This window comes from Cebus imitator, unplaced genomic scaffold (assembly GCF_001604975.1).
Source record: "Cebus imitator isolate Cc_AM_T3 unplaced genomic scaffold, Cebus_imitator-1.0 Scaffold155, whole genome shotgun sequence".
Lineage (NCBI taxonomy): Eukaryota > Metazoa > Chordata > Mammalia > Primates > Cebidae > Cebus > Cebus imitator.
In genome coordinates, this window is record NW_016107470.1 from 1147558 (window position 1) to 1174882 (window position 27325).

Below are 27325 nucleotides of genomic sequence, written 5' to 3' on the forward strand. Positions count from 1 at the left end.
GGCTACATAGCCTGGGCACAGTGGTTCATGCCTATAATCTCAGTTACTCAAGAGGCTGAGGTGGGAGGATTGCTTGAGCCTAAGAGTTTGAGGCTGCAGTGAGCCCTGATCACAGCACTGCATTCCAATTCCAGCCTGGGTGACGAAGTAAAACTCTCTCTCTCAGAAAAAAAAAAAAAAGGCTTTGTAGAAAGAAACTTATACACATCCACTTGCTTTCATAGAGCATATGGAATAAAGTATATTACGAAAATGTTTTAGATTTAGTTTTAAAAGATTGAGGAATGCAGATTTCTTTTTTAATGTTCTGAAATTTTTCTTTCTTCCTTTCTTAGAAGCAACAGCAATAGCAATAGCAAAAACATACTTAACTAAAATAGATCCTTTGGTTAGCAATATTATTCATATATTTTATTTCAGAGTAGCATTCAAGTTCAAATGGCAGTGTGTTTCTCTTTAGATGTCGTCCGCTGCTGAAAATGGAGAGGCAGCACCCGGAAAACAAAATGAAGAAAAAACCTATAAAAAGGTGAGTGTGCATTTTATTTTCTTCAACACAGAAAGAGGAACACTGTTTTGCTGGCTGGAATGTGACTATTATCAAAGGCCTTTCTTTCTCCAAAACAGTTTTAAGTTACTATCTTAGTTTCCAGTTGCTGCTATAATTAATCACTGGAAATTTAGTGACTTAAACAACATGCATGCATTATCTTATAGTTCAGTAGGTCAGAAGCCTGACATAGGTTTCCCTGGGCTGAGAGCCACATATCTGCAGAGCTGCATTCCTTCCTGGATGCTCCAGGGAGGAGTCCACTTCCTTGTCTTTTCCGGCTTCTAGAGGCTCCCTGCATGCCTCATGTCATGGCTCTCTGCCATCTTCAAAGCCAGCAATGGCCAGTGGACTCTTTCCCAGACTGTATCACTCTGATACTTTAAAGGGCCTGTGTAATTGCACTGAGCCCTGCTAGGCTCACAGCAACATGGAAAAATATTAAGAATGAATATTTTTTATCTAAAAGGTCAGCTGATTAGCATTGTTAATTTCCTCTACAACTTGAATTCATTTTTGCCTTATAAGGTGACATATTCACACGTCCCCAGGATTAGGTCCTGAGCATCTCTGGGGGTCACTTCACGTTACCATAATATAGAATATTGAGTGAAGATAGTTGTTTGCAGACCTTTCTTATTCCTAAGAAGGCGGCTCCTGAGGGCATGCAATGTTCTGTGTATAATATATAAACCCTTTAATGATTCACCACTTTCCACCGACATTTGAAACATTTCCTATCTTTGTATTTAAGAATTTTTAAAATGTGAGATGCTCCTCTTCTCTGCCTTTTCTAAGCTGCTCAGATTTTATGTCTTCAGCCCATTTCATAAAAACTCTTTTTGCAGACTTCCTGGTGTATCTTAACTTACCACTATTTGACTTTGATAAATTCTTGGCTCCCAGCTACCAAGCTAATGTTCAAACACATTACTTGGTAAAATATGTTCCCAAGCACCTCTACTCCTGATTATAAATTGACTATACATTTTAGCTTTTCAATGTTCTTGCTCTTTTGCCCTCTGAAGAGTAGGGGGTTTGTGTATTGAAGGTTTGTTATTTCTTAATTTTTCCCTTTTCCTTTTATACTTTGATGGATAGCCTGTAAGACGTTTAGTCATAAAGTACATGAGTTATGTGCTCTGACCACTTATTCAGGTCATGGAACTAGCATGATGTATTTTCTGTTCCATTTTCATGTGGGAGAGTATGCCCGTTTTCCTGGTACATCTTTTTTATCTGATTTTTTCCACTCAGCCGAACCTTGAAATATAAACCAGGAGGTTGTCATCCAAAGTGATGGTGTGCTTGGAAGAGAGTTGGGTAAAGATTCAAGAGCTCAGAAGTGTCGTGGTATATTTTATAAAATTTGTACATCTGGCCAAAGGCAACAATACGCTATTATTTATTTTTAGACACAGGTGAAAAACCAAATTCTGTCTCATTTACTCAAGATTCTGTGTACATTAATTCAAGCATGAGTCCAACATAGAGATAATTAAATTGCTAGCCTGTTACTACTTCAGATCAGTTTCAGGCAATATTCTCAGTCAGCATCAAGATCCACTGAAATTCTTGACTGAGTTCTGACTCACAGGAGATCCTTTGTGGCTGTGAAAGTTATAGAAAAAAACGTGACCATGACATCTTGGAGTCTGTTAAGTATACCCAAGAATTTATTTAGTGGACCAGGTTTTCAATAATTAGTATAAGTAATTCTATGATTAATGCCTCTTGTAGGATATTTAATTTGGCAATGTTTTTTAGGTTGTAAAAACTAAAAATCAAACTCTATGGTAGCAGATAAATCTGAGAAATAAGGAAAGACACAGGAAACCTAAGGGGACCAAATTTTTTTTTAATGAACAAATTTTTTACGTGTAATAATATCAGGATCTTTTTAATGATTTCTGGTTTTAAAAGGTATAAGCAATAGAAGAAAAGGTACGTAGCCTTTCTTAAAAAGCACCAAGAAGACCAGCACAGCACTTAGAACTTCAGCCTTCAATAAATATGGTACTGATAGGCATAGCAAGAAGAAGGAATCACTTAGAGAAAGTGTTCTTTATTGATAGGTAAAAGCTCAGCTGAATTATTCAGTTTAATTCTCTGATCTTCAAACTGGAGAAGGTGTTAATAGTAGACTTAGGAGTTAGCTATTGCAAATGTATTTATCTCAGAGTTAGGAGAGGTAATAATAAGAGGCACATGAACTATTGCAAATATGTTTATCTCTAGGTCCAGATGAAAGAACTTTAAGCTGGACTAGGGAAACCTCTGAATGTGAGCTTTGAACAAATTTGAGAATGGGAAAATTGCCAGAAAACAGGACATAAGCAAATATTATTCCTATTTTCAAAAATGAGGAAGAGTACATTCTGGAAACCAGATTATGAGTCATTGTTCTCCAGGATAATTTGAGCATTATTATTAAACATATGGTTTATACACATTTAGAGAAGAAACATATCTTTTACAAACCTGGAGAAGTTCATAAAGATGTAGTTTATGATGGGGAGGAAGGCAGCAAATCACACTGCCATATGTGTACCTATGCAACAATCTTGCAATGTTCTTTACATGTACCCAAAACCTAAAATGCAATTTAAAAAAAAAAGATGTAGTTTATGTCAAACTAACTGCATTTCCTACTTTGAGAGAGTCATTAAATTACTCATAAAGAGTATGTTTAAATTTAATGAATCTTGATTTAAAGCAATCTAAAAGATTTGCTAGTCTCCTTTCAGACAAGGTAGTATGGGTTCAATATTATGTTTAGTTTGCTTGTATCTGGTTGGACTAACGGTTTCGAGAGCTGGCAATTTTGCTCCCTATTCACTCAGTCTCTACCAGGATGATGCGTGAGTTAATCCTGGGTAGCTTAACATTTTCACCCATGACCTTAATGAAAGCATAAAAGCAGTGCTTTGCAAATGCAGATAACCAAAAACTGTAAATGATAGCAAACAGACTACATGAGTGTTGTTGAGGCCACCATGCATCTTATCCCTTTACAAATACCTTAAGTTAAAGTTCTCCCAGTCCCAAAGCCCTGACCATAATGTATGCACCGATTTAATAAGGAGCTTTGATGACCCATTGTGTTTTTGCCTTGACTGAAGCCAGTCCATGGATCCCAGGTTAAGGCTCCTGATCCTCTATGCGTGGAATAAGAAACATGCCACAGGAGTAACTTTATAAGTAACTTACAGTGGAGTGGGAGAGGCAAGACGTGAAAACAATTTTAGAACACAGTAGTCTATAATGAGAAGTTCAAAAGGGAAGAGACCAATGTTGGTAAAATGAAGCTGCAGGTTTAGGCTTTCTGTATCCAGCCCCAGATTTACTGGGCAGCTGCCAGCAACATTCATCGTCATGAGTGCTATGATTTCCATGTTATTAGGGAACACTCAGTGTTCATGGCACAACTTTATATTCTGTGTCTCAGCTATTTGCATGTGATTTTTGAGGCTGGCTGTCTATTGTCTTGCAGTTGACCATTTCCTAATCCATTCTCAGTTCTTGGCAAGCCCAGGAAGAACAGCTAACATTGGTCCGTGAGGTTAATAATGTCTTCTGCTAATGGCTAAAATAAGAAGTTTGATTTTAGCTGCATAAAACAAACATGTTGCTCACTTAGGCATTCAAAGTGGCCTGGCTGTATTTACAGAGTGGAGTATTTCCATTATCAGTTAATTTATTGAGTGCCTTCCACAAGAGTTATAAATGCAGAAGTCTACTGGGGCCAGGCAGCTAAGAAGGTAGTGAAAAAAACGAGGGAACCATTGTAAACAGGAGAATCCACTCCTTCCTTAAAAGGGGCAGCAGGTACTCAGCTCCAGCCAACAGAGCTATGCATGAATGCTTGCCCAGGGTTGCCCGATACTCTGATTTTTTTTTCAAGAAAACAGAGATAAATTTTTGATGTGAACCTGCCATTTTTAAATGACAGCAACTAATTCAAAGGTTTTTAAAAATATACTCTGGACAAAACAACTCACCTATGGACCCTATCTGGCCCCTAGGCAGTGGCCAGTTTACAACCTGTGACCTCCCTGTTGGTATAAAAAAGTGAGAAGGAAAAAGGAAGACGCAAAAGAAATGTAAGAACTTGTCTCTGCCTCCCATGACCTTACAATTTATTTGGGAGACAAAAGATGGACCCATGTGAAAACATTAAATCTTGACCCAAATTGGTGTTAAGTGCCAAGATAAGTGAGTTATTTTTTTATTTTTATTTTTATTTTTATTTTTTAATGAAGTCTTACTCTGTCGCCCAGGCTGGAATACAGTGGTGTGGTCTTGGCTCACTGCAACCTCTGCCTTCCAGGTTCAAGTGATTCTCCTGCCTCAGCTTCCTGAGGAGCTGGAACTACAGGCGCACACCACCACGCCTGGCTAATTTTTGGTATTTTAGTAGAGACAGGGTTTCACCACGTTGCCCAGGCTAGTCTTGAACTCCTGAACTCAGGCAACCCACCTGCCTTGGCCTCCAAAAGTACGGGGATTACAGGCATGAGCCACTGCGCCTGGCCGAAAATTCCACTTTTTAAGTGACTGTGCATTCTGATTTACCTGCTTGTCTGTCTTGATGGCAAGGAGTCCTATGAGCACAAGCACAAAATCGAGGAGGAGCATGGTTTGTTGGCATTACAGGAGAGGCTGGCCTGGACAAAACTAAGTGGCACTACTACTAGGGGAAGTAGTAGGCAATCATGGGCTGGTTGTAAATGACAGCTAGCCTTTGGGTGCTGGTTTGAGGTATTTGGATTTTATGTTCTAGACTATTGTTGTCCAGTGGAACGTCCTGCAATGATGGAAATGTTCTATAATTTGCACCAATGCAGTAGCCACAAGGTATGTGTGGCTATTGGGCATTTGAAATGTGGCCAGTGTGTCTGAGGAACTGTACTTTTTATCTTAATTTTAGTTAAATTTAAATAAGCACATGTGGCTGATGGCCGCCATGCTGAGGAGTGCAGTTGTCAGGCGCTGATGTGCTGTGACATTGTTATAGAGGGTTGTGACAAATGAAAGACTTGTGCAAAGCCAGTGGCAGAGTGCAAGTTGCACAGGGTTGGGGAGATGACACAGGAAGGCTTTTGTGTTAGTTGAGCAACAAAGTTGGGTGCAAAGTTGAGTAGGAAAAGATGTGGGGAATATTTTTGAAAAGAAAATTACATTTCCAATCAGTATGACCACCAGAAGTTTTCTGCTGTTGATGGAACTAGGGAAGTTTGGGAAAGAGTATTGCGTTATTTTGGGGTTTTGTTTGTTTGTTGTTTAAAAATGCAAGAGACTTAAAAGGAAGCAGTAGGCAGGGTTTGAGTTTACTTGAAAGAGGATGGTTTAAATGCAAGTGAAATACAGATGCTAGAGATTCAAGTTTTGTCAGTTTTATATATGAAGAAATGACCCAGCCCCACCTCTCCAAAACAAACAGATGTCGGGTTGGCTCAATAACATATGTCAGGTTACCTTGAAGTTCTTTTTCAGGAAGCTGATTAGAAGCTCCTGTTGCATGATGTCCCATGTTGTGATTTGTCCGTTGCACTGGATCAGTGTTTCCCAGCCACCTGGGCCTTGACTGTCTTGGGAAACATGCACTGCCAACTGCTTTTCTTCCTGTTTCACCTCTTCACCCCAAGGTTGTGGTTTCATGCCCCTCACCCCTTTCTCTTCTGCTTCTCCCTGCTTCCTAGGCCTGCCCATAATAGGCCTCCACTGGAAGATTCTGGTTTTGATTACCACAGGCTGCTGTGGGGACAAAGGCTACCTGCCTGTGGCACCGATGCCTCGCCTACAGTGTGTGGAATCTTTTTAGCTGATTTTCACCATGACAGGCACACATGCTGACAACACTCAGAAGGCTCTAGTGGGAAACTGACTAGACCAGGACACCCACAGAATCCTTGACCCAAATGCCCCAGCTTTTTCACTTTGTTTTATTTTTTAAGACCTTGGTTGTTTCTTCATTCCATTGTCTGAGACAGTTTCCTATCAGTGGAGGCAGGCAGCAGTGAGGTAGGAGGAAATAGTACCTGACCCTGATCACATTACAAGGAAAGATGCCTTTTATTGTTGTTTTCAATGTGAGTAAGTTAATGGCTCAGAAACACTTTGATCTAAGAGGAAGTATTTTTTTAAATACAAAATCTTTTGAAAAATGTTTCTGGCAACTGGCAACATTGGCTGTTTCCAGGGAGAAGCGGGTAGTAGGGTCCTTAGTTGGTAGAAAACTTCTCTGTGTAAACCTTTCTATGGTGGCACATTGGCTCACACCTGTAATCCTAGCACTTTGGGAGACTGGGTTCGAGACCAGCCTGGCCAACATGGTGAAACCCCATCTCTACTAAAAATACAAAAATTTGCTGGGCGCAGTGATGCATGCCTGTAATCCCAGCTACTCAAGGGGCTGAGGCAGGAGAATCACTTGAGCCTGGGAGGCAGAGGTTGCAGTGAGCTAAGATCATGCCACTGCACTCCAGCCTAGGTGACAGAGCAAGACTCTGGCTCAAAAATAAATTAATAAATCTTTCTATGCATATTTAATTTTGAACTATGTGAATGTAATACCTATTCAAAAATTGAACAAATAACATTTCAGGATTTTGGAGAGAAGAGGGGGTTGGAGTGTTATCTCTGTCTTGACCATTCTTTTCCTTCAGATTCTGGAAGGCCACCCCTTCCATAAAACAAGCAAACTCGTTTGTGCTAAGCAGCAATTAACATGAATAGCAGCTAATCTGGTCTCTAGGATGAATGACCCTTTGGTATGCTAAGTGTGATTCCTAATCCACCTTAATCCAAAAAACCCTAACCCAGTGGTTCTCAACCAGCAATTTTGCCCCCGCCGCCAGGAAGATTTGGCAATGTCTGGAGATATTTTTAGTTGTTACAACGTGAGGGCTGGCACTACTGGCTTCCAGGAGATAGAGATCAGGGATGCTGCGTCTTAGGATTTGGAGGATGGACCCCTAAAACAGAGAATTACCTAAACATTGTTAGTGCCAAGGCTGAGCAGCTTGTTCAAATCAAACCACCCTTTTTAAGAGGAGGGCGGATGTGAGTCCAGCTCTTCCAGATACTAGTTCATAACCATAGGCATTTTTCCTAGTTGTTGTGAACCTTCATAAAAAGTAATGTCTCCCCAAGCTGGCTCATAGTGCTGTGAAGATCAAACAGTTTAACACATGTGAGCAAATACTGGGAAAAGTAGAATACTAATGAGTGAAGTCACTGTTCTGATTAGCAAGAATGCAATCCCTGAACCTCTGATTTCCAGATTAGTTCCGTGGGGATGGAGCACTGGATTCCTGGGGAGAAGGGTTACTTAGTCTCCTGGGGCAGCTGCAGTCAAGCCTGGGCATGGGAGGTGAACTGACAGTACTGGGGCATGATGCTGTGTGCTTCCCAACAGCAACAGGTGTCTGAAATCAGAGAGAAAAATGTGCTCTTAATAGTTAACAGGTGCCACTGCACTCCAACCTAGGCAACAGAGCAAGACTCCATCTCAAAAAAAAAAAAAATAGTAAACTGCTGTTGTGTTTTTAACAATTAAGCAGCAAGGAAGTGAGCTGCGTCATTTAGAGAGGGGAAATTTTTTAAATAATTCCATTACGCTTAGAAGCATGTGTAATCATATCACATTACCATGCACCCCCTGCCTTGGCAGATCACCCCTCCAAACACTTGTGCTTCTGTCTTCTTCCTCACTAATTACTAAAGCAGGTGATTGTAAATCTGCCTTTATGACTTGTAAGCAGGACATGACAGGTAATTAAGCAAAAAGAATTGGCAGCTTCAGATTAAAACAGCTGAGTGAGCCAACCTTCTCATTAGCCTGTTGCTCTGAATGCTTGGTTCTTAAGTGACCTCTTTCAGCATTTGCTTTGGAGGGGGCCTCCAAGTGTTAAGTTACCCAGGTTTGCTATACTTCTTCAGCCTTCTGATTAACTGTAGACCCTTTGTGTTTTGGTCCCTAATACCAATAAACATCGCATTGCTGTCTCTAAAACACGAACTATAGGAAATTGTATCCTACACCCAAAACTACTGCACAGCTTCCTTCACGGGCAAAATCCCCACAATGTTGTTGAGTTTGGTGTGAATGGCAGACGAGGAGGTTGGGGTGTTCAGTGTTACTGCAGCCAATGGGGCCATCTGAACTGTGGTTCCTGTTGTGAGGGCACAACAATGCTTTTGTTTTTCAATTAAAAGGCCTAATATTAACAGGCGTTCACTCGCTTCCCCGCACGGCTCAGCCAACCGGGTTCTGATCTGGCCAGCAGACTCACTTTCCCCAAGGCCTATGCTCATCCACTTTCATCACTCACTACCTGCCCTCCTTCGCCTGAGCACATAAAAGAGATTTTTTAAAGGTGGCTCTTAAGAACTTGCGAAAGAACATTAAAAACTTAAAATTCCAAAATTGTCTGTTCTGAATTCAGGAAAAGATGACAGCAATGTAATATAAGTTGTAGTCTTAGATCTCAACAGTCATGGGGAATATACCATTTGCTTATTCAGAGTTTTTGCTGTTTTATAAAGTTGGAATCATTGGCTGATGGAAGAATTTTATTTATCAAATATATTGAGTTTATTTTAGCCAGAAGCCTACTGATTCAGTGAATTAAAGCCTAATTATTATCAATCAAAAGCAATTTTAAAAGCAATGCTAATAATGAGAGTGAACATAAGTGCTTAGTGTATGCCAGCTGTCATTCCAAGCACTTTGGAAAATTTATTTAATTGTCATAGCAACCCTAGGAGGTGATCCTATTGTTACCATTTTACAGATGAGAAAACTGAGGTACAGAGAGGTTAACTAACTGCTCCAAGGCGTAAAGCAAGTCTGTGGCAGAATAAGTCTGGGATTTTAATCCCAGCTGCCTTTCTTCAGGATCTGTAAGACTCTACCCACTGCATTATTGTCTGAACATTCTGGTGTCTGGAAGGCAGTGCTTCCTATGACATTAAAACAGTGATCCTCAATTACCTGCAGTAGTAGCAGGGGGCCATAAGATAAATTCAGACAGCTTTGGAATGGGAACAAACGAATAGAATTTAACAATTTAAAATTTTTTTTCCCAATTCAGTGGTTCAAAAGCCACTTTTTTCATCAAAGTGTATCTCACTTCTGAACACAGAATCTGAACTGTGAAGCCTCAAGAATAACTTTTTCTAGAAAGTACAGTGATTTTAAAATGAAAAACAAAAAAAAATCCCTTGGGTACTGTGCAGAACACTGGAAATGAGAAGATGACTAAAGTGATCATTTCAAAAATTATGCTTGAGTACAAAACTCAAAATTGACAGTAAAAGATGGGATTCACTTGACAGTGGTGACATATCTTGGATTGTCAAGTTAGGAGAAGAACACATTTTAAAACCTAACTGGCAATTCTGTAGACTGTCACAGAAAGAGTCACAACTCGATAATAATCTTCCCAATAGCTTAAAAACATCTGGTAAAGAAAGCATTAGGTAGGAGGATGACAATTTTGAAAGTTATTTTCCTCTATGGGAATCCAGTTCTCCCAAATGGCACACTGTATTTTCTGGCAAGTTCTCTTTACTGTCTGGTCCTGTGTCCGCTGCTTTTATTACACCAGAGAAAGGAAGATGTGGTAGCTCAGTCCTCTGCATGAAAGAGGCAACCCTTCAGAATATCATTAAAGAAGGAAGGAAAAGAAGATGGGTTGTGGTCTCTGTGGGGGCTGTGAAATTAAGACTCAGTCCTGTATCTGTTCTGCCCAACTCTGACATGCATGTACACCCACACACCCAGACACACAAATTCGGTTCAGTTACAAGGAGACTTCTAAAGTATTCATGAGGTCTTGCTGCACTTCTTTCCAGCAGAGTTGATGAGCTACTCTTCCTCTTAAATCAGTGATTCTGCTCATCCATTGATGTGCTGCTGCTATCTACTTCATACATGTAGATCAGGAAGCATTTGGTTATTGAGCGCAGAGCTGAAATATAGGCTGTCTGGGTGACATTCTAATTTTCCTGAGCTAAGTTTTCATATTGTGACCTTGCTATTTTTATGGCCGTGCTTAGTGCCTAGAATGTACGACATACATTTGACTTACATCCATGTACTCATTCATTTCTCCAGTTGACAAGTATTTATTTAGTTTGGCATGGTGCTAGGCCTTAGGGGTGGAACAGAGGCAAGACAGACATAGTCCCTGACCCTAATAATGCTTTCATTGTCATGGTACAGACAGATGAGAAAGAGCATGCACAATCAAATAATTACTAACTTTTAAACTATGACAAAAATAAAGTTAGGTGGAGGTGCTGCTGCCTTTTAGATAAGGTATTCGGGAGACCCTCCCTAAGGAGGCGGCATGGGGGCTGGGATCGCAAGTGTGTGAAGGAGGCAGTCAAGAAAAGAGTGGAAGAAAGAGCACACTTGGCAGAGAGAATGGCCTTCGTCAACCCCTGAGGCAGGAAGGAGCTTGGTGGACTCAAGGAACTGAGGAGGAGGTCAGTGTTCTGAGCAAGGAAGAGTGGCCAAGTAGGGTGACAGCAGTGGTTCCCAGTGGGTGCCAAATGTGTCCTCCAGGAGACATTAGACAGTGCTGTCACAACTGATGGGAATAGGTGCTACTGGCACCAGGTGGGAGGCCAGGGATACTGCCCCCCACAACAAGTACCCATCAGCCCCAACTGTCAGTAGTGCTAAGTTGAGAAGCCCTGAGATAGAGAAATAGGCAGCAGCCTAGACAAAGGTAGTGGACTAGGAGGAGAAGGAAGGAAACAAGTTTGAGATTTATTTCAGTGTTGATATTGACTGGACGGGGCCATGGTTGGATGCTGTGGTGAGGGCATGGCAGGAATGATTGATGATCCCAGGACTCTAATTTGAGCACCTGGGTGGATGCTATGACCATCTGTTGAGATAGAGATGAATGGTAGAGGGGAAACAAGTCTTCCAATTTGGACGTGTGAGTTTGAGAATGTCAGTGAGCCCCTGAAGGGGAGAGGCAAGTGGGTGGTTAGTCGTAGATTTGGGACTCAAGGGGTTGGGGTTCAGCTTCAGTTTGTCAAATTGCAGATTCATAGGCACTGGTGAAATGGATGGAGAAGAGAAGCCTCAGGAAGGGAGAACATCTATATTTTGGTGTTGGCTGCCAAGATCCTATTCCACAGTTATATTCTTAAAATAAACAAAGCTGTCCAAGTCACTGCCTTATTATCTTCCGTTGGGCTTCTGGTGCATTCAGAAAATATCCACACTTCATAGTGTGGCATGTGAGTCCTTCATAGCCATCCACAGTGGGTGTGTCCTGAGCATCTCCTGCCATTATCTTGGACACACACCTAACTCCAGCCACACTGCATGCTGCACCTTCCTCTTTTCCATCCCCATTCCTTCCCCACACAAGCTGATCACTCTGTGATATCTTCATTCCAGAAACAACTCTATCATTGCCTTTGTCCACCCTCCCGGGCAGTGGCTGTCAGCCACCCTACTCAGCCTCCCTTGGCACCCTGCAGTTAACTCTGTTATGGCACAGGTGACTTTGTTTTTGTTTTGTAATAATTGTTGGCAGTCATGTCTTGCCAACTGCACTGTTAGTGCAGCGGCCTTGCCCAATTATTTTGACATCCATAGGGTCCCACACAACGTCTGGTACAGCATCCAAGGGATGTATCATTTTTTTTTTCTTAATTTTAAGTTTGTGACAGATTTTCCAAAGAGGTATGTTCTTGAGCCTACAGTTCTGGTGGTGCAATTAGAGGTGAGATACAGGGCAGGGTTGGGGGCCTGAAGAGGAATGGAATTTGTCCTGTGGATGTTTGAATCACAGAAAGAACACTTTGAAAGAGCTCAGTTCCATTTTCTTGCCTTTTTCTGTTTCAGAACGGTAGTGATTACTTGAATTGTGGGTCACTGTACGGGCATTTGAAAGTTGGCTCTTAATGATGTGGCATCCTGAAGTCCCCTCATCTGTAGTGTACAGATGGCTTGTGTTCAGCCGTTTCTGGAAGAACTTCAGCAATGAATTTAAAAAGGCAGTCTTTTTCCAACGCAGTCACTGAAGGTTCTATTCTTTCCAGATGTTGGCTCAATTAAAGGCAGCCCCTACATACAGGACAGTAACTGTCAGGGGAAGTCAGGAGTTGGGAATATTTGGCAGCCCATTTCTCCAGAACAAGCATCATAGTCAATGCCCTTTTCTTTGTAACATGAAAGAAATAAGATCAGTGTTGTTCAAGTTTGCTATTTCAAAAAGAGCGAGAGGGAACAATAGCCTAGCAGTTTTAAAAGCAACTGTATGCCTCTCAAAATCATAGAGGAGTGTAGATTTTAAAGCCGCACTTAGGACCAGAAACAGGCATTGATGAGAACAGACAGAACCCTGGATCTTACTCTCTCTCTCCCTTCCTTGCTGGCTAGTGGGCTGAGAAGGGAGTGTGTGGCCAGGCCATCAGGCTGGCTGTGCCATTGAAGAGCTCAACCTTGTGCAAGACAATGTCTGAGCATAGAAATGCTATAATATGGCTTGAGTATTAAATCTAACGCTGTGTGAGAAGGTACCAGGAAGATGGTAATTGGCTGTACAAATGCCAAATTGCTACTATTAATTCTGGCTCTCCACCTACTCCCAGTGGAATTTAAGCCCTGTGAGAATAGGGACTCGGCAGTCCAGGTATTAACAGAATTCAATACTTAGTGAAGGCCCCAATCTTATTGCCACCTTCTCCATATTGGGACACTGTTCAAAGTATGGAATCACAAATTCTAAACCCATTCCAACTGCAGATTGGGACCCTCTTCTCCTTCTATGGTAATCCTTATTATTGAAAATTGAAGGTGGTTAAAGGTTGTTTCAAAAAGAAGTAGAATTCTGGAAGTGGCAAAGGGAAATCTAATATTTTTTTTAAAAAGCCTATGCCTAGAAAGGGAATTTTTTTTTTCCATCATATTAAATAAAAATGGCAATCTTCTGTTGCAGCTTTACCATCTCTCAGTGTGTGATTTAGTTTGAGGAAGCTATACTGGGCTTCAAGCACCCTTTTTCCTCATTTGTCTCTGCCTTTATACATACAAACTGCTTTTCCTGGGCCAATAGAGTTTTTCTGGGGAGAAGCAAGTGCCACCCTCTCTAAGGACAGAGGGTGCAGTAGAATGGGGTGAGGGTGTGTGGTTGAAGACAGCAAGATAAGGGAAGGTGGGAGTGGGCAGACAATATCTAAAACCCATTGCCTGGGTTTTAAAGAAAATTGTGAACTAACCAAGCCGCACAATCAGTACAGTCCCTTGCCCTAGATTATTTCTTTATTTTTAACTTATTAATTATTCTAACCTTAGAGACAAGTCAGTTCCCCCATTCCTGTCTCCCAACCCAATGTTCTGTGGAATATTTGATTTGGATATAACTTTAAGATTACAAATGAGAGGGGTTTGAAAATTGTAAATACAAAAGAGATTTGAAGCAGTAAAATTTCATTTGAGAACAAAATCAAAGAATGAAGTCTTCTGAGATTCTGCTTTACAAAAAAACAAAAAAAGACCCTGTTTTCCAAGGAAGTGTTCAATGTAATAAAAACATCAAATGTTTCCATTTCCTTTGGAATTTGGGGTATGCCAACTCAAGCTGCATTGATGTTTATCTCTATGCTTTTTATTCATTTTTTCGGGGAAAATTTTGTTTTTAGCATATGGGATACTTATATACACACACACGTATATATATATATATATATATATATATACACACACATATATACACACACACACACATATATATATATAAACATACATATATAGAGAGCTAATCTTTAAGTGTGCATGTTGTTTTTTTTTGGATTATGAGGGCCCTGAATTGCTTCAGATGAGTTTATACACGGGTGGGAAGAAAGTACACTTTATGATAAACTCCTGATTTACCTGGACAAGGGGAGGCTGTCTTACCAGAAGCCAGGTGGCCATGCTGAGCAGATGCAGCATGTCTTAGGCATCCATTGGCCCTCAGAGACCCTAGTGGGGACACGCAGTGGCTGGTACACAAGACAGTCTGGGCAAATCTGGGGCACCAGACCAAAGCCCTTTGCCCTCAGGCTTCCATTTCCATGAGAAACTAATTTAAACCCACAGTCTCCTCCTGTAATAGGAAATGTTACAGACATGCATGCCCTTCCTGTTTATTGACCCAGATTCAGCCTTAGTGAGGGCACCTGGGCCAGAAAGCATTCGGCGCCCAGATGGCCTAGAACAGTATCTTTGTTTCCAACTTTCCAGCCTCAGAATGCCTATCTCCCCACGTGTTCTCCCTCAGTAGATAAATCTGAGCACCTGCTTGTGTTAGGCAGGGATACAGCAGTGAACACAAGGGACTTGGCCCATGACCTCAGGGAACCAAGGGGTCTGTGCATTTCAGCACTTTACTACATTACCTTTGAAAATGGTTATCCCATCTTAGACGTCCCCCAGCTAATTAGGGGAGCCCTGTTTTTCCGAGTCCTCACTAGCACTAAGCACTGCCCCTTTAAAAATGTTTTAACAGCTAGGTAGGTGAAAATGCCTTAATTTTCACTTTAATTTGCATTATTGTTGTTAGACTTTTTCCAAATGATTTTTATTGATTTGTGTATATTATTATTATTTATGAATACCCTTTGCTGTCTGATTTGTAAGCACTAATATATTTACAGCCTTGCATTTTTGTTGCAAATGCTTTTTCAGTCTTAGACTTTTCCTTTTTTTTTTTTTGACTAAAGCTTTTAGATAAATTTGTTAATACTTCCCTTAAGGCTCTTATCTTTGCTTTTATTTTTAAATTTTGTGCTACTAATGCCTTGCTTTAATTTTAATAATTTGTAATGAAAACTTCCGATGGTATTCTTAATTTTCAAAGATTTCCTAGTGGTATTTTTACATTTTTTTCCTCTGGTTGAACTTTAGAATTATAAGGTCATAAACAAATTTCTATTGTGATTTTTGTTGAATTTATATTAATGAATTCGGAAAGAAGAAGCATCTTGTATTTCTCCTTCCAAGAATGAAATGTTTACATATTTATTGTCTTTTATGCGCCTCAGTAAACTTTTATTTTCTTCACAGATTTTGTACCTATTTTTAGGTGAATATATTTCTGTGTATGTAGGGTTTTTGTTGATAATGTTTTGTTTAATTGTTTTTTCTTTTTTTCCCGTTGTGCATGGGTTTTTGGTTTTTTGTTTTTTCCATTACATTTTCTGACTGAGAATACATAAGATCTTGATTCATTGAGTTTATATTGTAAACTGACAACTTGTTTTTTGTTTTTTGTTTTTTTTTTAACTAGGTTCGTGATTGATTATTGGATGTTCTAGGTAGTAATCATATAATGTATAAATTATCATTTTTCTCCTTCTAACCAATATTTTGCAATTGGCATGTCTTATTAATTCGATCTTCAAAAACAGTATCAAAGAATTTTTGTGATAAAAGCGCAGCCTTGTCTTACTTGTGTTTTAAAGGGCACGTGGCTCTTGTACTGTTTCCCAGAGTGCATTCTTTGTACACACAAGTTATTAATAGATACATAAATAAAAATCCCTTGGTCACATACATTTGGGAAGCATCAGCCTAGTGCTTCCATTAGTAGACTGTTGTCTCCTAGCTTGAAAAATTATTTTCTGCATTAAGAAAGTTTCTTTCTGCCTTCAGTTTTACTAAAATTTTTTTAAAAATCGTAATTGAAGGGAGAGGAAAAGAAGGTAGAAAGGATGAAAAAAATTATTGAATACTCTGCTCAGTAATGGGGTGACAGGGTTGATCTCACCCCAAACCTCAACCTCGCACGTTATACCTAGATAACAAACCTGCATAAAAGTTGAAATAATTTTTTAAAATTAATTAATTAAAATCTTAATTGAATATTGACTTTTTCATGTAATTAAGCTGACCATGGAAAGGCCATTGTAAACAGTTAGCTTTTTGAGATACTCCAAGTACTAGCAAATAATAAAAATCATGTTTCTGTTAAAATATTATTTAATTCAGATTTTCTATCAGTTTAGATAAATGGGATCAATTTTTTCCCCTTATAGTTTGGAGAAAGTCTTAAAATGTCTTCCTGTGGGTCTGCTGATCACTTCCCCATACCAGAGTAAGGTGTGGAAATTATCCTAATAGTTAGTGCTTTTTGCAAGTTATTTTGGGGTGAGCAGGTTGTTAAAATCATTGAGAAATTTTGGTTTTGGCAGGGGGGAATAAGCTTTTGTGTTTCTTTTGCCTGAAAGTCTGGCTTTTTCATCTGTTTTCCTTTTGTTGAGAATTTTAATGTAATTTCATGTTATATTTGGGCCTGTGTTTCTTCATTTGCAAAACTTGGGGTATGGCTGACTGCTAAATGCCATTGAAGCCTCTTGGTTTCTTGGTGGTGGTGGTTTTGTTTGTTTTGATTCTGTGATCATCTCTTGCAGCAGTCGTTTTATGAAGTCCAGGCAGGATGCCTTGGAGAGGGGAAAGAGAAGAAAGTAAAGAGGAAAGAGAAGGCTACATTTCTCATGTCTTTCTGAGAAAGCCTGAGTTGGTTTCCCTTTGGTGCAAAGGCAATAATATCTTGCATATTTTCCCACCCTTCCTTAAACACTCTGTGGATTAGGAACTCAAATGACTCTACCGGTTTAGGAAAATTAATCATCTGTGGGAAAAGGTAGAGATTTTCTCCCCCTTTTCTATGTTCTTTGCAAAGTGAATATAACAGAAAATTATCAAAGTCTGTTATGAGAGTTTGAATTTAGGAAAATTAACTTGAATGTGCATAAAGCATGACACTGTGCTACCATCCCACCGGCCCTTCAAGCGTAGGGGAGCCCTGATGTAACCAGAGCTGAGATGAAGATGTGGTCTTTCAGAAAGAAGAGCAATGCCACGGCGCTGTATTCCTGTTAGGTCCAATGATGGTCGTCTCCATTCAAAAGAGGTCCTGTCAAGATCATTTTCTAGCCAGAAGTCCACGTGTCTACTCTTCCATGTTATAAACTCATCACCCATTCATTCATTCAACAAATGGTCCTCTAGGACCGAATACTGGGACCACAGAGATGCAAGCCAGTCTCCTTAGTTTCAGCCCAGTGCCAATTAGCATCAGCTCATGGGGCCAGTGGGACAAAGAGTGAAAATGTTCGGGTGCCTCAAGTAGACAGGACCGAAAACTATTGAAAGCATTTCACAGCTGGGCATGATGGCTCGTGCCTGTAATCCCAACACTTCGGGAGGCTGAGGCTGGCAGATCACTTGAGGTCAGGAGTTTGAGAACAGCCTGACCAACATGAAGAAAGCTCGTCTCTAGTAAAAATACAAAATTAGTTGGGCGTGGTGGTGCATGCCTGTAATTCCAGCTACTTGCGAGGCTGAGGCAGAAGAATCGCTTGAACCCAGGAGGCGGAGGTTGGTGAACCGAGATTGCGCCATTGCACTCTAGCCTGGGCAGCAAGAGAGAAACTCCATCTCAAAAAGAAATTATTTCACACTTGCTATGTGTATTAGTTTCTTGTTACTGCTGTTGCAAATTACTGCAAATTTAGTCAAGGTGTCAGCATGGCTGTGTTCCTTATGGAGGCTCTAGGAGAGAAGCCTTTTCTGTAGGGACCACTTACATTTCTTGGCCCCTTCTTCCACCTTTAAAGCCAACCATGGTAGATTGAGTCCCTTACATTGAATCTCACTGTCTTGCTCCTTTGCCTCTTCTTTTTTTAACTCTTAAGAACTCATATTATTAAATTAGGCCCACCTGGACAGTCCAGGACAATGTCCCTAACTCAAGTCAGCTGATCATTAACCTTGATTGTATATGTAGCCTTGTAAAGTAACATATTATATTTTGCTTTCTAAGGTTACATATTCCCTGGCTCTAGAGATTAGGATGTGGACATCTTTGGGAGACATTGTTCAGTCTGCCACCATATAATTCAACAGTGTCCTCCTCTGTGCATCTGCAGTTCTTTGTTATGTCCTTATAATTACTGTCAGTCTGTCTGGTACTCTCAGTAGATACCAACTGGGATCCTGAGGTGTAGACAGCACTGTCTCAGGTCTGTGTTTCCTTCTCCTCCTCTCTTTTCCTTCCCTTTTCTACTTAACTCCCTCTGTAAAATCAACATGCTCAATAAATGGACCTTCAATACCTAAGTCTCCCTGTAATCAACTTACATAAATAAGAAATCAATTCCTGGGATATAAGGTATGAACCTGGCTTCAAATGCAACAACTTGTAATTGAAAAGCAAATGTGGCTTATGTTACTACTGTTAACATGAAGCAATTCATGTTTGAACAGAATTTGTAAAATCGAATTTCGTATTCACTGCTGGAGACAATGTGGTCCCCTTCATTTCCTGATTATGCATCTCCCACAGAACAATTTGCCATATTATTTCTTTGGTGTTTACAGAAGCAGATCATGTTTATGAAGCATGTCCAGAAGAAGGAAATGATATATGGAAAATCTCTACATGGGGTATAGAGTCAAGTGATCCCTAGGTTAGAAGCACGAGCTATAAATAGGCCAGTGACTTCATATGGACTGTGGGACTGGTATTTTCCATTTTTCAGCCCACAGTTTGGATAAACTTAGATGGATTTTTTAATAGTTCTTTGAAAATGGAACATTAGCTATCCACAGAGATTTAACTTTGGACAAAAAATAGGAATAAAAGTCATCATTTCTGATGATAGGATTAGACGGACCTTTTCTCTTGAAAGTAATCGAATATTCAGTGTTTTTTTTTTTGTTGGTGTTGTTTTGTTTTTTTGCAGTTTCTGTTGAATTGAGAATAGTGACCATCATTGAGTTGGAAATAGAAGAAATGATTAATTTAGAAAGAAGAAGGATTGTGGGGTGGGTGGAAGTGGCATTTTCTGCATTGTATTCTTAGAAACTTTGACTGTTAGAGTTGGAAGTACTCTGATAAAACTGTTCTTTAACATATGAGAAAACAGAGGACCAAATACCTTCAATCCCTAGCCAAGAGTGTGCTGAGTGCAGAAAGCCATGCTGGATGGAGCTCATGTCCTGGGCTCTGGCCCTCAGCCTTTCTCAGCCCACTGCACTCATCTTCAGCACCTCTGATGGACTCATTGGGACGACACCATCAAACCATGTGCCCCAAAGATGCCCTCATGTCGATTTCCACTTGGGCATTTCTCATGCTTGGATGGCTAATATACTCCCTGCCTGGTCTACCTTTGAGAACCCGGCTTTCATCTGCTGTGGGACACAGCAGCCTTTGCTTCTGTACCATGTGCACATGTGTCTATGGAGGCAGGGAGGGTAGACAGGCATGTTTGTGCACACAGCGCACCAGCAGCACTTTTAAGGACCAGGATCATGACAAAAGCAACAAGAAGAGCACTTTCTTTTCCAAATTACCCAAAGTTTTGTTTTTTAAAAATAGTAATATCACTTCAGTGTTTTGTATTTGGCTTGGTGAAACAAAATGTGAGTTAAAACTAAGGAATATTAAAACACTGTTCTTGAAACACCTATAATATGAGACATTCCATTGATGTAGATAGCATATATGCAGACAACACAACAAGCATTGATGCTGTATTTCCACCTACAGATAGAAGGGGAATGTATCTTGGTATGAGAGTTTTGCACTTAGACGAAGTCTTAGTTCCCAACCAGAGCTGATTTTGGCCACGACACTTTCAGGGGGCATTTAGCAGTGTCTACAGGTATTTTGGGTTGTTACATCTGGAGGAAGTGTGCTACAGGCACTGTTTGTAAAGACCAGGGATGTTGCTGAACATCCTGCAATGTACAAGACAGCTCCACACAACAAAGAAGTGTCCAGTCCAAAATGTCAATAGTGCCAAAGTTAAGAAATCTTAGCCTACAGGAATTTATGACTTACCTGATGCTGAGCTTTAGAAGGCTATGTAGAGTTGATTAACTTAGAAACAGCTTGGCTTGTGGAATAAACATACCTAGTATAGTCTGTGAACTGAAGTAAGCCAAGGCGGTCCCAGTATTGCTTCTGCACTTGCTCTCTGTGATCTCTGCTCTACACAGCTACTCGGGAGGCTGAGGCAGAAGAATTGCTTGAACCCAGGAGGTGGAGGTTGGTGAACCAAGATTGTGCCATTGCACTGCAGCCTAGGCAATGTGACCAGAGTTAGAAACCAGCTTCCCTCTGCTCATCATATCTGTGGGTCCTATGGTTGAGTATTTTTATGTATTGTTTTTGTTTGGGTTCCTGATATAGCCTAGATAACCAAACACAGAATTTTTAGAGATGATTGTGAATATAAAGAACTAAGGATTGCCTTACCTTGATCCATTCTTTACACAAACAGCCCCAGTCAAAGAACCCTGTGCTAGGGGAGTAATTGGGCCTCAGCATGGACAAGTCTCAGCAAAGACCTCTATGGCAGCAGTGTCTGAAAAAGGAGAAGGGTTCAAGGGAAGGCTAGGAGCCTGCTAGAGCCTTCCCTCAGCGCTGTGTTCTACTCAGGGACCAATGTAGTAAGGATGATTTCTATTTCCTTGTTCCTTTTTTAATCTTTGAAAGAAAATTTCCATATTGTTTGGGGTTTTTCCCCATTGCCAGGTGGTTACATTCCAAACAAATTAAGTCATGGGAGATAGACACAAATATTTCCATCATGCTTATTGTGTAGGGCTGATGGCAAGGTGATTCTTCTCCCATGGCAACACGTCATAACTACGCAAGCCCGTAAGTATCAGCAGCTGGAAGCCTGGCTTCAGGACCACCCATGCCTTTGTCAGGTAGCTCCCATTGGTGGTAGTGGATAGAGGAGACTGAGGCCTCTTTCACTCACTTCAGTTCACAGACTGAGTCACTCTACTCCACTGGGGAAAACCTATTTCCTTACCCAACCAAACTGTGAAAATTCCCCCAGCCATATACCATGCCAGGTTTCTTTCACAAGCCAATTTGTTTCCAAGTAACCCTTCTTATAACCTTCTGGAGCCAAGTGTCAGATATTGGTGCTGGGAGAAAGATGAATGGATTCTGCACAGACACAGGCCCTACCAACATGTGCCTGGAAGAAGGGAAGCTGGAGGTGTGGCTCAGGAGATAGGTAGGGGTTGTTAGAGGAAGCACAGAATATTGGAGATGGAGATAAAGTCAGTAGCCGGCCAGGCCTTTTGTGCAATGGACTCAAGAAACATGTGAGAGAACACAAACATTTTTAGACTGATTACTTGTATGCATCCTGAAAGTCGGCTGCTGCAGGGCCTAAACATGAGAGAGGCCTAACAGTAGGGGTTATGTGTCCATAGGCTCATGAAATCTTGGCATTGAGATGATCTTCATTCATTCAATATCATCGACTCAGTCATTCAGCCAACACTGAGTTAAGCTCTGAGCAAAGCATTGTGGTTAGATGGCAGATAGGTTAACGTTGTAGAAGTGTGGGGTCAGAGGTCTGGGCTGCAGAAACCTACCACAGTTTCCTCTAACTGTGACTGGGGAAAGGGGAAGGAAGCAGCCCTCTATTGAGCAATGAGCTATGCATTGGGAACGTCCACTTGTGCTGTTGCAGCGGGGGCCAATAGTGGTGCATTTGGGACAGGGCAACTGGAAGACTGGTTTGTTGGGATCAAGTCAAGGGGTTCTTGGAACACCTGCTGAAAACAGTCCCATTACCTGACAGCCCAAAAAGATGTCTGAGTCTGGCAGCCAGATCCAATGGGGAAGACCCAATGCCGGAGACCCAATGGGGGAGATCCAAAGGTGTTTTTTGGTAGCTCTGACACCAACTTTTATGACCTTGGCAACAACCAAAACAATAAGGCTCTCTCAGAGATCAAGAGAAAAGGACTAAACAGAAATAAACAGTAGCCCAGCCTCTACCTAGCTGGCACTTCTGGAAATTACACATGGGTGAAGCAAGGCTGCTTCTTCCTGCTCCACTTGTAAGAAGAATGACTGCCTGGTCTCCTTTCTCAGTATCAGTCTCTAAGAGTTGTCATCCAAAGAAGGCAAAATACAATGACTTTCTGTTGTGTTTCTAGAGGAGCAACTATAACTTGGGGGTGGGGGTAGGGGGGACCAGACATCAAGAAAATGGTGAAATGAAAATGTTAAACAGTACAAAACAAGTGGCTTCTAGTGACCATGTATACTGAAAAGTAAAAGAAATAAAAAAATTCATATAGAATTTTAGAGGAGGAAGAAATTTTGGCAATCCTGTAAGCCAGCTGCCTTCATTTTATAGAGGAGGAAAGCGAGCCCCCGTGCTACCCTGGAGCTGTCTCAGAGTCTCACAGCCCCCTGGTGGCAGAAGGGGCCTGAAACTGATTTTGCTGTGTGTTGCTGATCCCAAACATCTGTCTGTGTTTGTAAATTAATATGGTGGGGCTTATGAAATTAGTACCATAATCATTGTCTGTGAATACTTCTCTGTTTCTACCTTTGGTCAAAAAGCTGGTTGGTAGAAGGGCTAGAAGCCTATAGCCAGGGCCGTGGAGCCGTGGGTGTTCTCTTTCATCCCTCTCTGCAGTCTGGGTAGCCAGCTGGGTTTTGGAGGAGAGTGTATCTCCTCTGAAGACCTTAGGTGCTTTACTTGCAGAAGAGCTGATCCTGGCTTCTTGGAACAAGAGAAACATGGTAATTTTAAAGGTTAAGAGGAAAGGAGGATAGGGATCCAGAAGGCAAGGGAGGAAAAGCAAGAGAGTTTGGAGTGTGGGAGCTGCAGGCAGGTGGGAGAAGCCGAGGGCCTAACGTGGCTGTTTTATTTGTTTAATGTACAAGGCTCAGAAATAGAGGGTTTGGGAAACTGTATTCCACTGTTCTAAAAGAGAAAGTGTGTAGGGGGAAAATAGCATCTTGACTACAATGTAATTCTAGATCTTGAAACGTGAGGTTACATGGGCAAAAAATGCTTAATCCAAACTTGAAAGTATGTATAATATTCAAAACTATTCCCCACCTTCAGTGCTTTACCCAGGTAACAGAGATTCTTGGAAAAACATGTAAATGAACTTTATGTATATCAGTCTATGCACACTTTTAGGAAGAGTTCCATTTAGTAAACTTTTTGTAAAACATGATCTAGGGTTTATCTTTCATACTTACAGTCCTTCTAAATTTAAGTTTCCTCATCTGTGAGGGTAATAGGGTTATAGTGAAAAATAAATATTGCAAATAACTCAATCTTACACAAAAAAATAAGCAGTTAACACACTAAAATATATGTGTACTAAAATATCTCAATGGAAATCATTTCATTAGAGTCTTTAAATACTCAAAACCAGTCTTTTTCTACCCAGGAAATACCTACATTCTAAATTTTAAAGCCATTTTAGTAAATACTGGTATTAATGTTTCAGATTGTTTTGTTTAAAATTCTCTTGGCATTGTTCTTCTGTGGCTTTCCAGAAATATGGCCAGAACTACAAAGCGCATGGTTCTGTAAACAATTGCTATGCCAGTCATTTAAAATAATTTAACTATTAAAGAAAGGATGTCTTTACCCCCCATTCTTCCAGAAAAAATAGCTTGGCCATAGGAATTTAGAGAGAAGCCATGTTTCTCATCCCTTATTGACGTCATTCCTTAGTTCTTACATCTGCTGGATCTATTCTATAATAAGGAGTGTTTAGGGCTGGCATATGGAAAAATGATTTGAGATTGGTAAACAGCAAGTCACAGGCAGTGATGCCTCTTACCGTCGGTCTATAAAATCACTGCGTTGTCAATTTGGAAGTGTTTTTGTTCTATGTATGATTCTGTCTCATTTAGCAACAGTAACTCTGCCCCTTTCTTCCTTCTAAATCTTAGATCTCTGAGCTTTGCTTTTCTATTTCATAACTGTTATTTATTCCTCTAAAATCTGTAATAACATCTGTTATATTATACGTATATGTATAATTCCCTGTCAACTACCCGTAGAGCTTATTATGAAAATTAAGAAGAGGAAGAATTAAATTGGGAGAGATTTGAAAGGAAGAGAACCATTATTTTGATTTCTTTTAGGTCTGCTTCAGTACCATTTATTATTTTCCTCATTATGTCTTTTCCATATCAAGAAGGTTAGTTACAAAAAAGCTACATGACTAATATAAATTGAGACCCAAATGGGGAAAAAAAAATCCAGTGATCCCTGCCCCAATAAGAAGCTTCATTTCTCTTTTTTTCTCTTTGTTTGGATAAACGGATAGCAATTAAGCCCTCCTGTCTTATGAAGTCAGAGATTTCCCTTTTGAATTAATTTACTGCAGAATAGTGACCAGTGGCCTGGCAAACACTATCAGAGCACTGAGAAATGCTGGTGTGTTTCCCCTCCTTACTTAAATACATTCTTTTTAAAACTGAAGAGGTCAGTTGATGGGATGAAAAGGAAACGTTTGCAGTCTCTTGGGGTAGACAGTAAAAGACAACAACCAGATCTTATATGCCACTGATATTTCCAGAAGTATATTATGTTTCCATGCTGGTTTCAGCCTTTTTAAGGGAATTAAAATCATCCTCTCTCATTTCCTAAATCAGCAACAACAGCAGTTGGTGGTTGTGTGTGTGCGCACACGTGTGTGTGTGTGTGTGTGTGTACATCTGTGACTTCATATGAAGCAAGAGCTTGGTGGCTAGGGATTAATATCCTGTCGAAGTAGGTGGAGGATAACAAAAGTCCAGAAGGGACGGATGGGAGAGTGGAGGTTGCCGAGGGTTTCTTTGAGGGAAGGTTGGTTGGTTGTCCTAATCTTGTTTTACTTAAAGCTAGTAAAGAGCCTAGATTCTAATTCCTATTCTAAAGATTCCCAAGTGTCAATGTTATAGTGAAACCTTTCCACTTTGGCCCCATCTAGAACACGTTTTAAATGAGTACCCATGTGTCTGTGCACCTGACTTGGTAGAGAGCTATGATATGTCCCTGGAGAACTCTGTAGAGCAGAGGTCTGACTTTGGCCCTGACCCATCTCCACACCTGTGGGCAAAGAGTTAACCATGAATTTGCCAGTCAGAGGAGAATGCAAATTAAAAGAGTAGAAGCTGGCTTGGTATTGCTTGGAAACATGCCCCTGTAGCCAACAAACACGCAGTTGGACTAGCCACATAATTTAGCTGGACCTGTACTAAAATGAAATACACACTTGCAAAGCTGCTATCTCTGTAAATCTGTCTAATTATGCCATCTGGTATGATGGTTATGAGCATGGACTCAAGGTTAAGAGATCTAGGTTGAAGGGCCAGCTTTGCCACCTCCTCATCGTGTAGCCTTGAATATGCTGATTTGCCTTTCTGGACCAGTTTTATCTTACATAAATCAAGAGTAAGTAATTTAGTACAACGCTTGGACAACAGTAAGCACTCAGAAAAGGCCAGCTAGCTAATAGAATGGTGACAAGAGCCATGAACTCACTCCATTCATTCCCCATCAAAAGAAGAGTGAGTAGAATTATGGCAAGAAAGGTATGTCATAATGTGAAAAGATTCCAGTAAAGATACCTGATCGTTTTTCTCTTCAGGGAAGCCCATCTTACCGGTCCTTTCTAGCCCTGCAGTGTAAGACTTTCAAGACACAGGTGAACAGGCACAATTGCAGTTTCTCCGTATCTCTCTGCCTCGGTGTGTTTCTCTACCCCCACGTCACCCACAAGCGGCTGTTACATGTTCCTCCAGGAGTCCAGCCTCCCAATGAGCCAATTATGGAACACCCTCATTTGTTGTAGCAAAAATATATATTTAATTATGAATATGGATGTAAATTTTTCTAAAGGACTGTTTCAAAATTTTAAATGAAAAAGGCTAGAGAAGTGTAAAATTTTATTTAAAAGGGAATAAAGAAGAACCTTATTTGGTAGATGATAAAGAATAGCTATAGTTTCTGTCCTGTGAGAGCAGACAATTTTAATAATAAAAACTCTTAGGAGAAGGCATGGAAATTTTATTTAGAGCTTCCATGGGGACTATTTTACACATACAGTTTAACTTTAGTTTCTATAAAATAATTGAATGTGACTATTAGTGTAAAACCATAAAAAATGAGAATTATAAAGTGAAAAGCAAATAATAAAATTAACACACAGAAAGAGAATGTCTCACTAGTGATTAGGAAAATGGGGACTAAAACAACAAGACTGGCAAAAGTTAACAATATTGATGATCCTGGTATTGGTAAGAGTATGAGGACAGCATCATTCTTACACAGCACTCTGTGGGTGGGTATATAAATTGATGAAATCTTTAGAAGACATCTTAGTAGTATCTACCAAAAGTAGAAATAAGCATATTTTAAAACTCAGCAATTCTTCTAGGAATCAAAGCTGCAGAAATATTCAAGAAATAAATGTATAGGAATAGATAAACAAGGATATTCTTCACATTATTTTCTATTAAAGAGAGAGAGAACAAGAACCCTAGTGTCTATCAATAAGAGAGTAGTTAAAACAATTGTAGTACACACAAGCTATGAAAATCCATATAACCATTAAAAATAATGAGATTTGTATAGATGGAAATGGAAGGATATTATTTGGGAAAAAAAAAAAAAGCAAGCTGAAACAAAGCATGAATAGCAGAGTCTCGTTTTATTTTTATTTTTGAGACAGGGTCTCCCTCTGTCACCCAGGCTGGAGTGCAGTGGTGCAATCTCAGCTCACTGCAACCTCTGCCTCCCAGGCTTAACCTACCTCACCCTCCAGAGTAGCTGGGATGACAGGTGTGAGCCAACACACCCAGCTAATTTCACAGTTTTTGTAAAGACTGGGTTTTACCACATTGCCCAGGCTGGTCTCGAACTTCTGAGCTCAAGCAATCCACCCACCTCAGGCACCCAAAGTTCTGGGATTAC

General features: G+C 40.4%; 1 protein-coding gene across 3 annotated transcripts in view; it reads left to right on the top strand.

Annotated features, from left to right (window-relative positions):
* PIP5K1B (phosphatidylinositol-4-phosphate 5-kinase type 1 beta) overlaps window positions 1-27325 on the top strand; it is a 334673-nt gene that overhangs the window by 125385 nt on the left and 181963 nt on the right. For all 3 annotated transcript variants that reach the window (XM_017543423.2, XM_037743820.1, XM_037743819.1), the window contains one exon: window positions 461-529. In XM_017543423.2, the coding sequence (XP_017398912.1) occupies window positions 461-529 (69 nt within the window). The remainder of the gene's footprint in view (window positions 1-460; window positions 530-27325) is intronic.